This window comes from Haliotis asinina, chromosome 5 (genome assembly GCF_037392515.1).
Source record: "Haliotis asinina isolate JCU_RB_2024 chromosome 5, JCU_Hal_asi_v2, whole genome shotgun sequence".
Taxonomy (NCBI): Eukaryota; Metazoa; Mollusca; class Gastropoda; order Lepetellida; family Haliotidae; genus Haliotis; species Haliotis asinina.
The window spans coordinates 25,827,640-25,844,164 of record NC_090284.1 but is presented as its reverse complement, the minus strand read 5'-3'; the positions used below and the strand labels follow the sequence as shown (position 1 = coordinate 25,844,164).

The following is a 16,525-nucleotide window of genomic DNA, read 5'->3' as shown; positions in this document are numbered from 1 at the left end:
TTCCAAACATGGGTACAATGTGTGAAGCCCATTTTTGGTGTCCTCTGGAATATTGCTAAAAGCAGCATAGACTATACTCACTCACTCACTCACATTTGAGTGTACTCTCCTTTGCAATTTTGCAGGACACAGTCATATATGTATGTGTTTTGTCTTTGCAATATTGTGCCATCACATTTTCACTTGAAGTACATTTCTGCTCAACCATTTTGACATCTGTAATTAGAAAACCACGTGGCTGTTGTGATGGTCAGTGGACTTCAGTAGCAGGCCAATGAATTGAGCAAAAACATATGACTTCATTAGACAGTGACAATGACATGATAAACATCTCAGTGAAATATTTATTAACCATTTCAAGTTTTATGACCATATTGTTAGTATCCTAATGTTCATTTGTATTTTATGAGCCCATGAATGTTATCTGAGTGAACACTGATGATATCAGGATGCTTAAGGAATAGAAGCAGTTGAATTGCATCTAAGTTTGTTTGGTATGTACCATATATTACCATAGATATGCCGATCTCAAAGGTAAATTAACCCCTTAACGTAACCCTTAAAATTAGTATTGAAATGGTATGTTTCATACATGAGCACACGCGCACACGTGTACTCACCCACACACGCACACCATGCTGGAGTCCTAATCATGGCCAACTCAGACCATAGACAACTGGCAGTTACCATCTATTGAGACTACAGTCCACATTATTCACAGACTTCACAATCATGTTGCATCTAGTCATTCATGCCTCAAAATGAAGTAGTAGTTGACAGAAAATGGATGAAATATTTTGTTTCTTTAAATATCTATTTATTGTAGCTGGATGATCACATGTCAACAAACTGGCTTGCTTGTCTTACCCTATTCCATGTGTGTACAATGTCTGCTTACCATTTTTTTCACCAACCACTATAGCACCAGTTTCACATCATATTATCAACAATCACACCTTTACAGTAACATGGGGGACACTTTGTGTGAAAATGCATATTTCACCTCATTCCATACGAGTACAACCTCCGCTTACAATGTTCATGAGGTGCTGAATAACCTTAGTGTTAATTATACATATTTTACATACATAGAGCAAAACTTGCAGTTAGATTTACACAATGCTAGGATATATATATATTTGTTTTTGTTAAGTGATAGTTATTAGTAGGTATTATATATAATATAATTAATCCACTGTCACAATATGGGAATACATCTGGAGAAACTGCATTTATCATGCACCTGATGAAGGAACAAGCATACGTAGTGTTATCCACAATAAAGAAGTTGACATCTACATATCTTGCTTATCTAGTGCATTCCACTTCTCCTTCGTGGCAGGAGGGTAGCCTACCTAATGGTTAAAGTGTTTGCTTGTCACATCAGAGACTTTGGGTACAATGTGTGAAGCCTCATTTCCGGTGACCCCAGACACGATGTTGGTGGAATATTGCTAAAAGCGGCATAAAACCAAACTCATTCAGTCTACAGGTACATGCCCACTTGCATTCATCAGATAACATATCCCAGTGTCAATACACCTCAAATGTAAAAGTGTCTCTCAGCAAGTGATGTGAATCTTCAGTGTTGAACAGAAGTTAAGCGTCAGTATTGGTCTATCATTACAAACTGAATTTTTGTTAGGTTGAACAGGCTTCTTTTAATATTGTAAAGTTGTTGATCTGGATCAGCTTGCTCAAAGCAGTTTTTAACAGAAAGATGCTCATAAGCCAGTGTTTAAGTATATAGCTATGCTTATCTTGGCACTAAGATCGCTTTATGCTAGTGAACCCTGCTGTGTATTTGAGACCGGAATTCATTTCTATTAAGTGCAGGCAGTGGCAACCCGCTACAGACTCCTTAATTCTGCATCCATACAAAGGGTGCAGGAAATGGTCATTATTGATCGCCAGCATATCGTGGTGCTAGGTACTGGGCATCTGTTGGAAACTTTGGTATATATTTAGCTTCCACTATTGGCAAGACGGGAAGTTATTGTGATGCTTACAATGCCATCAGAATGTTTCTTTTGTGTATGATTGATTAAGTGGTACTCAGATTGCCATGAACATTCTGGAACATTTCTTAGAAACTTAATTTTTGATACTGTAGTGACAGAATCTGTTCATACTTATGTCAAACAAAAACCATGTATGAATTTGGCATTTGTATCTTGTTCTTGTATTCGAACCTCATTCCATTAGTATTCTTACTGGGACATCTGTGGGATGTGAACATATCTGTAACGTAAATATGTTTTGGATATATATTTGACAGAAATTTAGTTGTTAGATGTTTGAAAAATCTTTTCAATTTTGTGGTGTCATTTAGACAAACAATCTTTTAAAGAAGTCTTGACATTAAAGGGGCATTTGTGTAGCCTTGGGAGAAAGCATTTGCTTGTCAGGTTGAAGACCTGTGTTTGATTCTCCACATGGGTACAACGTGTGAGGCCCATTTTTGATGTCCTCTGCCATAATATTGCATCAATAATGCTGAAAGAAGCATAAAACCATACTCACTCGCTTGCACACTCTTGACATTAAAGAATTTGTTTAACATCTTCCGGAGAGCATTCACTAAAATATGCTTGTGTGTTATTTATCTGATTTTGTTTGTTATCAGCTTTACATCATACATGTTGTTGATATCGATTCTTTTGTTTAAACAAAATTACTCCAGTACTTTGATTTCACCATGGTGGTGCATTGTCTATTTGTATTTCACCCACTCTTTCTGTATGTACAGTGTGGGATATAATTTCAAAATCGTATCGGCAGTGGGCGAGGATGAGGACACAAGTTTCTGGTTCTTTTACTTTACTATGTAATTAGATCCAGTTTCTGCATATCAGTAAAAAGAATTATCAAAAAGAAGAATTTCAAATGTCTCTTTCTTGTTTTCATTGTCTTCACACTATTGTACAAAAGTTTTAAAAGGTTTAACTTACAAGTTCTGTAAAAACAGTGTTGCAGGGTATGAAACTCCAATAATTTCAGACAGATCACATGGTTGGTTGGATGTAAAACTTGCCAGCCCTGACAAAACTTACCAGCCCACAAAATATCTTCATGTACATGTCTAAATTTTAGTCCGACCATTGGGCATGAGAATTTGGGAATTTGTGAGACTGTGCTGAAAATATCTTGTCCAGGGTGGATGGACAGGCTGGTGTTTCGGACACTGAATATACTACACATTTCCATGTATATATATCTTCAACAATAGAAAAAAACATCGAAGAAAAATCGCCATTTGCCGGCTGGTCCACAGTTAGTATACCTTCTGCTAGAGAAAATGAGAATCTGAACTCTTTCTAGCCTGACTATTTCATTGTGATTTCTTCCTTGCTATGTACAATGAGTAACTTGTCATACTCTGTTTCTATGTCTCTGAAATGAAGCTACAGTTATTTACTTGTTGTCTTGACTTGTCTCAGTTTACCATGACACTGACACTGCAGATCTGAATCAATTTTGTTTCCTCTGTAGATAACAGATTTACACGTATCTTCCAGTTTAGACTTATTTCATTTCATAGTGCAGCAATATCAAATTTTAAATGCTGATATGAAAATAACTCAAATAATGGTTAAAGTAACAAATATAAGTATACTCAATGCCTTAACTTTAAAAAGATATTAACAATGAATTATGAAGAGGATCAAATTCGACAAGTTCAGTGTCTCTAAATGTTAACTGGGAAATTATACAACTTAAGAATATATGTACAATGACAATGTTGAAAATTCATGTCTAAAATTTGAAACATGACTAATTTGTGTCGCTTTTACTATGAATTGCTCTGCAAAGTATGATATTTATGTTATTATATACCAAGGTTTCAGGAAGACTTCATTGTACAAATGGAGTGCCTAAGGGATGGATTCCAAGACCATAAGCAACAAATCCTATATAACTGCTGCAGATGCCATGTGACATAAAGTTAAAGAAAACTTTGTCATTTATACTTCTGTTCATCTTGAAAGATGTGGATGTAATAGCATTTATGGTCAGTGTTTCTGCTGTCATTGTCACTTGCCATAGCTTCGTTATTTCTTGTTTTACACATCCTGCCAGTCGTATTTTTTCAGGAATAAGAAAAAAATGTAAACTAATTTTCCCAATGAAAAAGTAAAATCCCAGTGTTTTTATTGGCCAAATATATAAACTTATCCCCAGTAATATATAGGGTTTTCTATTTTTGCCACTTGTACACATAATAGATTCCCAAAAGTAAAGTTCTTTTAGTATTGAAAGGAATATTTCTTTGACTGATGATTTTTATAAACTGATTTTTCCCTCCTGCCTATAGGTTTTCTGAGGACAAATATCTATAAAACAAGAAACAAGATTCATTTGGCCTTAGTGTGATTGTGTACACGTGCAACATGATATAACCTATAATCCTTTCTCTCTGAAGGTGAGGGGCGGTGTGGTAGCCTAGTGGTTTAAGCTTTCACTCGTCACGCCAAAGACCCGGGTTCGATTCCCCACATGGGTACAATGTGTGAAGCCGATTTTCTGGTGTCCTCGCCGTGGTATTGCTTGAATATTGCTAAAAGCAACGTAAAACTAAACTCGCTCACTCTCTGAAGGTGACACTTAAAGATGATAGAGCGCAGTTTGTGTGCTGACTATAGCTATTCCTGGGTATAAACCCTATAAAAATTGTATTTAATGTGACATTACAAGCCTGACTATCTTCACATGGGAGGTGGGGTAGCTTTGTGTTTTAAGTGTTCGCTTGTTACGCAGAAGACATGGGTTCAATTTCCCACATGGGTACAATATATGAAGCCCTTTTCTGGTATCACCCACCTTTGTTACTAAGATAATATTACAATAGACATAAAATTAGTTGCTCACTTACTAATGTGCAGTTGAAATGTTTCATTTTGTTATACCAAAGAAATGCTATATAGACACTGTTTTTACTGTTCATCTAATACAACTCCAATTTAATAACAGAATTCACTTGTATATGTATTAATACAAAATGTTGAAAATTAATTGTGCCACCATTAAGGTGATGAGTTGAGAGAAATTCATAAACAATTTACCACAAGGAGATAATAACATGTTTTGTGGTAAGTCTGTTTATTTTGCTCAACAAGGAAGTTTTTCCTGAAGCAGTTTTCCTGTACTGATTTAGAAGGCCATATTGATTCCGTATAAGCGTTGATGATCTCCAGTTGGAGGTGTATAGTGTATAATCCGTCACGTTGGCAGTATTCCTGTTAACAGATAGCTGCTTGAGATGTCTTTGGTTGACTCCAGAACAAACCTATCTGTCATGTCTCTGAGCAAATATGCTAAGCCAGGAGAGAAGGCTCAATAATAACACAAGAGGTAGTAATTCAGCTCTAGGGACTTACGGCCTTCTATACCAGTTGAGCCGATCATCCAGGAATTGATTAAACTGGACAGGCTTACTCTGTTTTGTACAATTATCATATGTCAGACTTCTGTCAGAATTGACAGCACCATACTGTCATTATGTTTCATTTGGACAATTTATGGACAACTTGTGGAGGCTGTGACAGAGGAACCTTTGAATATTTGACAGAAAAGCTTGACTGAAATTCAGGGACATGTTTGAGTTATGTGTCATTATGCCTGTTTCTAATAGTTACCATGACATTTTGCAGTAAAAGAGCTTCCATGAACATGTGTGGAAAAATTCATTTGGTAAATCAGGCTGTTCAGTAAAATTCCTGATGGATCAAACTGTACGAGTATGTGTGAATGTGTATATACATATGTATGAATGAGGGCTCCTTTTGATGTGACGTGTCATATGCTGTGATTTATGCCACTTCAAAACTGCCATTCTCAATAGTCAATAAACAAAATATTGAGATACAGTGGATCAATTGCCTTTAACTTGTAGAATTTGCCTAGAAAATATCCCATCTAGATAAGCAGCATTTCAAGAGTTTTCAATGATTTGCCTTATAATGTGGTGAGATTCCTGTTAATTTGAACTTAATTTGAGTATAGAAGGTTTGTAGATAGGATTAATATGGTAAGAGCCAAGTAGTTATTGGTTTGTAATATGGTAAGAGCCAAGTAGTTATTGGTTTGTAATATGGTAAGAGCCAAGTAGTTATTGGTTTGTAATATGGTAAGAGCCAAGTAGTTATTGGTTTGTAGATTCAATGAAGTTTGAATTTTGCTTGTATCAATGCAGTACTTGCATGTATATATAATGACAACTGCGAGGAAAATCTGAATTGATTCATGGTGTTCCGATTAATTGAAATAATCAGCAAAATGTAGGTCTGATTATGATGGGGAAAATTTTTCCAGTGTTTTCAACATTATGGGAATTGAAAGTGTTTAACTTTCGCAGAGACCAAACAACCATGCAACCAATCACATTTTCTCATAATGGAACACAAATAATTTTTGAATTACTGCTTTTGTGTTTGAAACACTTGACGATGGAAATCTTCGAAGATGTGTTTATTTGTTAGAAATTTCACTTCACTAACTGAAACTTCATGACTGAATATTTCTTGACGTCTTCAGGAAGTGCATGTTCATGATATATTAGTTTTCACTATAAAGCATCAAGGTTCATCATGCTATACATGTCTGCAATATCAACCTGGATAGGAAAATCTGAGAAATGTCACTACCCAATTTTTTTTCATGATTGTTCGCTGGCAATGAAGCATATTCAATTGTGAGATTTCAACCAGTTCCCAGCACTAGAATTGATCTGAAACCATAACTAGATTTGCATCTTGGAATTATGGTCCGTAAGATTGCTAACAGTTAGAACTATATGGTCAGTTGGAGAAATCCGTTTAATAACCAGTTTCTGAACTTCAAATTGGATGTAATTTTGATCAATAATCCATTGCATTATATGTCAGTTTGTTATGATCAGTACCGATTGTTATCAAGCTTTGAAAAAAGAGAGAGAATTTCCTGGAAGGAATAGATATGTTTAGATGTCAATGTCAAAATGGAGCTCTGATTATGATTGGAAAATTAGTCCAATGTTTTCAACATCATGGTAAGTGAAGGTGTTTAACTTGATGACTGAAGATGAGGCATCCAGGCTTGTCGTTGATCTTGTTTGGATAGCTTTGTTGATTGCATGTCACCAGAACTCTGTGGTGTGGATTGTTGCTTTGTCACTTGTTTTCCCTGGCCAGACTGAATTATATGTACCGCCCTGGTGTCATATTTAACGTATGTTATATTTGGGATTACACTTTCTTTGTTAATTACAAATTCTTGTACTTCTTTGAGTTGAGTCACATCCGGGATTTGAACCCACACCTTCAGGATCAGGCATCTAATCATGAGGACACAAAGCCCTCTGCTTAACCTGCTCAGTCAAAGCAACTTCCACAACATGAAAGTGGACAACTGGTAGTCCAGACTACAGGCTTTGTAGTGTCATATTGCTGAGTGTGGCCTTTTACAGCATTCACATATTCACAAGATGGATGCATGCTGTCTGTGACGTTAATCTGAGTTAATCTGAGTCGAACGTTCTGGTAGTACGGTCTGCTACACAGCACATTTGCCTCAATTACTTGAATCTATGATCCTCCTGTACAGCACAAGTTCCTGTCTCATCTTTCACGGCAAGTGGAGGCAGTGTCATTTATTGGAGCATCTCCCCCAAGGACTTAAGATTTAGTCAGTGTTTGATGTTGAATATATTTCACATGAGACACCTGGTGGCCAAGACAATGTGGCTACAGGTAAAGGGTCTGTTCCTACCCGCCATTATTTGTTTGGTAATGACAGGTGTATACCATGTTTGGATTTGTTAAAAATTGATAATACCATCTTGATACTTTGCATGAAATTGTTTGCCAGGGAGGTGGGGTAGCCTACCAGTTATAAAGTGTCTCCTCTCCACACCTAAGACCTGAGTTTGATTCTCCACATGGGTACAGTGTGTGGAGCCCTTTTCCAGTGTCCAGTATAAAATGGACATGGGCATCATCTATTATATGTTTTGCTGGAGGACTATAATTATCAGAAACATCCTTCTGGGTATTGGCATCGTAAGCATTCTGTTGCAGCGCTGTCCCTGTGGTGTACACCTAGATAGATGTTGTAAACAACTGCACGTGTATCTCCTAAGAAACCGGTCAAAACAAGCAGGTTCATCTGTCCAGCTCCTATGTATGTCAGTGTGATTAACAGTATTAAGTGAATTAGCTGTTGGCCAAGGGAATGTCAGATCCTGGATATGGCTGAACTGATGTGCCATTAGACACCTTGATGGTGGATCAGTGTTCTTTAATGAAGCACTCAGACATCATTATGTTTACACTGTGAGAATATTAGCTTGATCAGTCACATCGTTGATTATCTAGTGTATTAAATCTCCATTGTATAATGATAAATGCTCTTTTTGCTAGCTAACATGTTTTCTGGTGTATATAGGTAGGGAAATGGAGTTATTTATGCTATGCTCCCAGACATATTTATATGCCTTGCAACAAGGTGACATGTGTACTAATGTTGTAGCTGTTGGATTTAATGGGGACAGAAATTTGATTTCATGACTGTTCTTGTCATGTCTCAGAATAAAGCTACATCATGTATTGTGACAAATGGGTCAAGAATGTATGTCATAATAGATTATGACACAGGGCTTACTTAAGGTTGGATAAAATTGTGATCTTACCTTATCATGAAGGGGAGATAACAGAGGCAACTAGAGTTATCTACCCTGTTGTCATTGGTGTGGTAATGACTCTCTACAGGACAGACATGAAGAATGAGTGTGTTAAGTTTTGTGCCACACTCAACAGTATTCCAGCTGTATGGCCGTGGTTTGTAAATAATCAAGTCTGGACCAGACAATCCAGTGATCAACAGCACGAGCATCGTTCTGCGCACTTGGGAACTGATGACATGTTAAGCAAGTCAGTTAGCCTGAAAACCTAATCCTGTTTGTTGCCTACTATGACAAGCATGGGTTGCTGAAGGCATGATGGGCATGATGGTAGCGTCATGTTTTTCATGAAGCAAAATTACTTACACTGGAAATAAGGAATATTGGACTGTTGATAATTATTTGAAAACTGTTTATAGTTTTAAGTCTATATGTGTAGTTTATTAATTTCAGATCTGAGCGGGCAGAGAAAGGGCCATTATTTCATGGAACAGTGAAGACATTTTGTCGCCAGATAGGCCATGGGTTTATTCAACCGCAGGATGGATCGGAGGCCTTATTTGTACACATATCAGAGTATGTACCACATGATTCTTCATTCTTTTCATTCAGAATGCTGTTAGTCCACTCTGTACTGTGGTCACAATCCATTGATCAACATATATTGGTAGTATTGGTGATAGAGTGACATGAAAACATTTTAAGATCTCCTTTGTGTTTGTGTCTGCAGTAATCAGTTTTAATCACACTAAATGTATGGTCGCTAAATGTATCAGATGGTCAGTGATAGTGTGTCTTTTGTACCCTGACTTGTGTTCACAATATGAATCACTAGATTGCCTGATCTAGTTATTTACAGGCTAGTGGAGATGAAGCTACTTGGGTTTCAGTATAGAGGTATCAAATGTTGATTTGCTGCCTGTTAACCAAATGCTACAGTGTTGCATTTCATATTTAAAATATATGCTTGTAAATCTCTAAATACAAAACAATCATTGTGTCCTTTCAGAAAACATGATTCTAATGATCATGGTAGATTTGTTAGTTACTGAAATGCTGTTCAGTTTAGGTTTGAACAGCAAGCACACGAAAAATTACCATTACATACAATTTCTGCTTCAGCATTGATGGTGAATATGTCCCAAAAGAGGGTGATGAGGTGACCTACAAGACAGTTCTGATTCCTCCCCGGAATGAGAAGACCCAAGCTGTACATGTTAAGATCACACACCTGAAACCAGGAGTGTCTCACGAGAGATGGGACTCGCCTGCTCAGTAGAAGTATCTCCACACAGCTGGCTTGTCAGTCCGAATGTGCTGAAACGGCCTCTGTTGCCTAAGAGACATAGTAAAGGAAGAAACGAGAAGGAAACCTACTTTCCTAGAAACTGATTCCCAGTTAACACCTGATATTATTGTGTGGAATATGCTAGAGAAGATGATGAGAATGATTACTTTGTTTTAAATGGAAATTTGATTTATGTATTCCTACATTTCAGTAATAAGTCACTTGATCGGAGTGTATCGGATGCATTAGTATTTGAATCTATGTGAGCACTTCCTGAAGAAGAAAATTTGAACATAATGAATAACAAGAGGATGTGGGCATTTGGACACAAGAAGTAATGTTTACTTTCATTCCAAAAATTCATGAAACCAATGATCCTCTTACTGATCCTTCAAACCTTTGAACACATTCTGTGTCTTGATAGTAAAGGCATTGCACAATATGGCAGAGATCCATACACACAGAAAGCAGGATTCACCCTCAACATAACAACAGGGCTAGAATTTGGCATTGGCTCACCTGTCTTAGCCTGTATAACGTTAAAGGTGTCAGCGTTGAAAGAATTTGGCATTTTAAAGTGCATCACAAAGTGTTACCACAATTTGGGCTTGTGTAGCAGGCAATCACTTTCCACCACATCAGTATTTAATTGAGGTCAAAATCTGGTGTATTTACTTTGTGAATCTAGGACACCAACCATTTTTACATTAGGTTTTGATAAGGACTCCACAGCTTTCTCAACTGTGACTTGAAACACAACCATGGCATGTTTTGTAACTTCTCTTGAGATACCTACTGCCAACTGTCAGGATGTAGTATTTTGTATTTTGTTGTCCTACCCTGGAGCCTGTCTTTATTGTGTATATAGACATGTAATACAGGTCCTACTTTAACAGGGGCACATTGGAGATGCACCTCTACTAACGTGAATTGCCAGAACACTGTCGGCAAGAAGAGGTGTAGATGTATCAGAACCATATAATGACTTCATTCTGGATGTTTATTGACATTGTTCATCAAAAAATGATTGGGACATGCAGAGGAGTGAAGCGGCTGATCGTTTGTTCACGTAATGAAACCTGCCTTTCCCAAAACGTATTATCCATGCTTGTACCATGTTTGTATTTTTCGGATGAAGCCCATGATTATGCAGACTGAAAAACACTGGCTCATTATGACTGGTGACTGTCTAATGTAGATCTGTTGATTTCCTGTGTTTCAGTCAGGTGTTGATAGCGTTTAAAAAAAATCTGTTCACATTGCACAGATGGTTCACAGAAATACAGGCTGCATGGCTTCATCTGACATGTCCCTTCCATTTTCAGTCTGACCATCTGACCTGCATGCCTATGTTGGTTTAGTTCACAATATGGACATTATAAACAGCCTTGTGAACATTTTTTATTCAAGATCATTATGATGAAAACACCTGTAGTTCTCAACCTTCAATAACATTTCATTTGGAAGTTTTTACTTAGAATGCTAAGACCTATAAAGGATGTTAATGGAAAGAAACCATATATGAATGTTTAACCTAACAACACCTACAATGTTCTAGTGCTATTGCCCCTTCAATAACTGTGTTTCAGTGGCATCTCTAAGCACTTACTTAGTTTTATATTTTAGTTTTATACTTGTACATAATTTTTGAATATCACCTGAACTCTCTTCTTGTAGTTTTTGAGTTGTCTAATGCATCAAAGGGTAACTCCAGTGTTAAATTTGGTACAGGTACATACGCTTTTTTCCATTAGGGAATTGTATGGAGCCAACAGAAGTAGTCTCCCTTTCAGATGTGGACCTATACATAAAGCTGGGCACACACTTTGAACAGACATTGATGAACATTTCAAATAAGTTCTGTCAATTCCTGTCTTGGAACAGATATTTGATTCCTTGAAGAAAAATCACTGTTCCAAATAGATTATTTGAAAACAAAAACACTGTTAAGATAAATCAAAAAGCATTCTATTCCTTCATTATTTACTGTTTCCTTTTGAACCATGACACGAATATAACAGCAGCATCTGGTTTTGTCTTGGAACAGATATTTGATTCCTTGAAGAAAAATCACTTTTCCAAATAGATTATTTGAAAACAAAAACACTGTTAAGATAAATCAAAAAGCATACTATTCCTTCATTATTTACTGTTTCCTTTTGAACCATGACACGAATATAACAGCAGCATCTGGTTTCTAGGTCATGACATCCAACAGAATGTCTGCCAGAGGAGACAGTGTTTGGATGAATGTACATAGATATTTTGTCTAATCATAATGAATCGTCAATTTGGCAGCAAAACTTTGACAAGTTTTTCAAGAAGTACACAAATTTGTCTTAAATCTGTTCACAAAACATCCCCACTATCATGTTTTGTGGTAGATATTCAAGATATTGTCTTTCATGAGTGATGGCTGCTTAGAGGATATGAATGGTCAAGATTCTGGCACACATACCTCCACCTATAGCTGGTACTTGTGTCTGAGATGGTACCTGGGTCTCCACCAGGGTATTAAGGATGTGTTAGTTTGATGACCAGCGGTAGATCACACATCCAGGTACATTGTTATAAAGCCATTCTTGATGCCTCCAGCCATGATATTGTTATATTATTGCTTTAAAAACATTGTACAAAATCTCGTAAGAGGCGACTAACGGGATCGTTGGGTCAGGCGCGCTGACTTGGTTGACACGTCATCGGTTCCCAATTGCGCAGATTGATGCTCATGTTGTTGATCACTGGATTGTCTGGTCCAGACTCGATTATTTACAGACCACCACCATATAGCTGCAATATTGCTGAATGGGGCATAAAACTAAACTCATTCACTCACTCACTTGTACAAAATCTATTCCCTTGCTGTTAATAGGCGTCAGTATTGTATGAATTGCATTCTGAAAAGAAATGTTCATCAGCAGAAATAATGAGAAACTGCAAAATGTCCAATTGTTATACCTCAATAGAGACTCTTGCATTTCCATATGGCATTAAAGTGGCACATTTCAGTGTAGACCTCAGAAATATTTAAATCACACTGACCTTCAATATAGACTGCTCACATAATTTGTGACATGACTCGTGTTCCATTTGTGTTGATCAATGCTTACGATGTCAACCATCAAGGCTTGTCCACACTTGATTATGTAGTTTCAATTGTTTCATAGCTGGGACATTGCTGAGAGTGGAATTAGACAATAAACAATAAACAAAGAACATTCTTGACCTGTGATGTGGTGAGTAACACAGGTAACGGAGATGTCATCCTTGGTATGTTCATCAGCAAAGCCATGGATGCATTGTGCATGCAAACCAGACATGGTAACCTTGGTAACAGAGGTAGCCAGTGATGTCATCCCTGGTATGTTGATCAGTAAAGCCATGGATGCATTATGCATGCTAACCCACAAATCTGTATGTAACCATTTTAACTGATGTAGTCTGACTTGTCATGCGTGGTGTGTTGATCAGTACAGTCAAGGAGGCCTTATGCATGCTTACCAGTCTTGCAATCCTGTCCTGTAGTCACTCAATGGCAGCAGTTAGGGTAATTCTGACACTACTTACACTACAACTTTATTACTTATGTTTGGAGATTTATACAGTATGAGATGCATGATGATTGTGTTTGGTAGTTCTCGTGTAAATAGCGTCAATTGAATCTACTGTTGTTTTTTCACCCCAGTGCATTATTCCATGTCAGAAAATACCAGGTCTTGTCATTGAGCTCACTTAGAAATAAACAACATTCTTAAGGTCTAATTGAATTTCGAATCCCTGTAACCGTTTCTGCTTTTTAAGTCATAGGCATAAGTCGTTTTCCTTTTTTCTAAATTCAGTATTATGTGACACTTATATTTAGTCCATTATATTCAAGAAAAGTGTCTGCACTTTTTTAGGCTTCACAGAACAGTAAGGCCATGTGTGTATCTGTGTTAGTGTATTTTCCGAAATCCGTACTATGTTGTCATTGACTTATTAGCTTTTCTTTAGGCAATATGTCATGTTGTGTTTGTTTTTTTGGTACATGACAACATGCTGTGGCAGTGTGCTGTAGTTCCTTGAAGACTTATAGACACATAGACATGGTCCTTCTACAAATGATGTCTCTGGCTTTAAAATGTTACATCTGTGACCAAAACTCCAGAAGTCAATTTATTATACCAAATTCGGGTTAGTTATGGTTCTATCCCTTGGCCTTACTTCTTTACCATCTTGTAATAATAAACATAGACATTAAACATTGCTGGTATGAAATAATTTGTTGTTTACAGCATCCATAAGCACAGCTCTGTTATTTTGGCTTTTGTTTTTGATGCATTGAATTAAGATATTTTGAAAATGCTCTGAAAGTTTACATTTAACACCAAGAAGCTCAGTGCTAATGGACGTTTACCTGATGCAACATGTTAAGGTGAGAGACGCAACATGTCTTCACTGAGAAAGGCATCATATCAGTTGTTTAGCCCTTCTTCTCCAGATATGATCTCTGTCACATCACCATTACCATAGATGTTAAGCAGTTTGATAAAACAGCTTTTCATATTTTATTTGTTCCAAAGAATATAACCTACACAAGTGTTTCTTAACTACTAGTTTGTGAACACAAACTATTGCTCAATATACAAAGAAGGGAAAATCACAGTGTCTAGAAGAATTTTAGTTCAGTAAATTTTGAGGTAATATCCTTTGACTTTCAGCATGTTCATCATAAATTTTCGTTGAGCAGTTTTGTCACCAGGGGCTTAGCATGGAGGGTTTGTAGTGGCTCAGTCTTATGAACTCCCATAATTTGCGGCACTGTTTTGCAATCCTTGGGCATGCCTAAAACCTAAGACTTGGTTTCCCTGGATTATTCTGTTTGTTAACACCATAGTAGCGCTTTGTACATGTGGTTCTCATCGAGGTGGTAAATATCTGAGTTCTACATCAATTCAGTTCCCCACCACAGTAAGGGGACACACTGTGAAATAACTTAACTACTGTTGAAAGTGGAGTTCGCTTAACAAGTATGTGTGGAAAAACCAGTTAAGATGTTTGTGATATCCATAGGCGGATCCAGAGAGGGGTGTGCAACCCCGCTTTTGTTTTGAACATTTATGAAATGTTCATTGAAACTCATGAAAATGAAGTGTGCATCCCCACCCCTTCCTCGAAAAGCTGTATCCGCCAATGGTGTCTTTCGTTTACCAAGAAATGCCATTATCATATGTTACCTTACATTGTAAACAGAAGCTGACCTAGTAATCTTTGTTCTTTCAGTAATTATCAGGTAAACGATCGTTAGACGTCAAAGCATGTCCATATAAACTGACACACAATGGAAACATGCAGTCAGCTAAAACTCAGTATCAGGAAAGATGGTTTTGGGGTTTTTTTTGTGCAGTCCATCCTTAGCACATTGAATGAGATTCGAACCTGTTCAGTCACCTCTCGTTTGATTACCTGGAACCTACTTGTTAGTACCTAATTTGTTTTGGAAGCTGTTTTGCCAGGTGTTACAGTAGGAAAGGGGGATAAGCCTTTTTCAGTGTTTCAGGGTATATGGTAGATGATGTAGAATCGGAAAGTGCTGTTTTGTTGCTGTCATGTTACTCCATGTACTTGCAGAAATTCCTGTTATAATAAATCTATTTATCTACAAAATTTGCTTATTCTTCATAATTTGATGCAGAATATGTGATAATAGATTTAATGTTGCTCTTAAATTCTGCTTTCAAAAGACTCATGATAACACAATACTGAAGAGGTCAGTAATGACTGATTCATAAGAATTCATGTTAACTTGTTACCTATTGAATGATGGCACATTCTGTGTTATTTTGTAATGATCTGTATATACAGTCTAGTAGACATCTAGTGGTAGACTTTAGGTGCAATAAACTCTCTGTGTACTCATGGGCTTTATTTTTGCTTTGATAGCTTCTTTGGGACTCCTGGACAGAATATGTCAAAATTCTTCATTGACTGGTAAGTTGTAATAGGTAGCATTGTGGTTAAAGCATTCACTTGTAACACCAAAGGTTCAGGTCGTCAGTAGGAAGATGTGTGGATGCCAGGTCTTCCAGCCTGCTATTGCTGTGAATGACATAAGCATACATCAGTGTCCTCCTGAACATTTACAGTACTAAGAAAAGATCAGGCTCCGATTCCTTGCAACAAAGCTAAGTTTTTGCTCAAATTTAGTTTGACAATTTTTGAAACAGCTGAAGTTTTAACTCAACTGTAATTTTACAGTTTCAAATTTTTAACTAAGCCAAACACCTTAGTTAATTTATCCACTAAACTCAAACTGCCTTCTATGTTTAATATTGATTTAAGTTCATTCTAGGAAATGCATTTTCCTGCGCTTTCTCAGATTTGAGTAAACTCTCATCACAGTAAGTGAAAAGACAGACTCAACTTTGTTTTGAGAAATCAGGGCCAGGTCTCCATGACACATGGTCCCATCCACCCATAGGTACAGAAACCACACACAAGTTTCAGTTGTTTTAGAAGAGTATGGACATATGTCCCTCTTGCATTCAGGCTAACTCCAATATGTATGTTTTGTAATTTCTTTTATCAATAAATGACAAAGG

General features: G+C 37.0%; 1 protein-coding gene across 1 annotated transcript in view; it reads left to right on the top strand.

Moving 5' to 3' along the window:
• The window catches only part of LOC137283286 (calcium-regulated heat-stable protein 1-like), a 28,671-nt gene extending 12,829 nt beyond the window's left edge, over nt 1-15,842 (top strand). The window contains exons 3-4 of the mRNA XM_067814736.1: nt 9,110-9,232; nt 9,779-15,842. Coding sequence (XP_067670837.1) covers nt 9,110-9,232; nt 9,779-9,935 — 280 coding nt within the window. The 3' untranslated portion in view covers nt 9,936-15,842. The remainder of the gene's footprint in view (nt 1-9,109; nt 9,233-9,778) is intronic.
• Nucleotides 15,843-16,525: the final 683 nt, after the last annotated feature.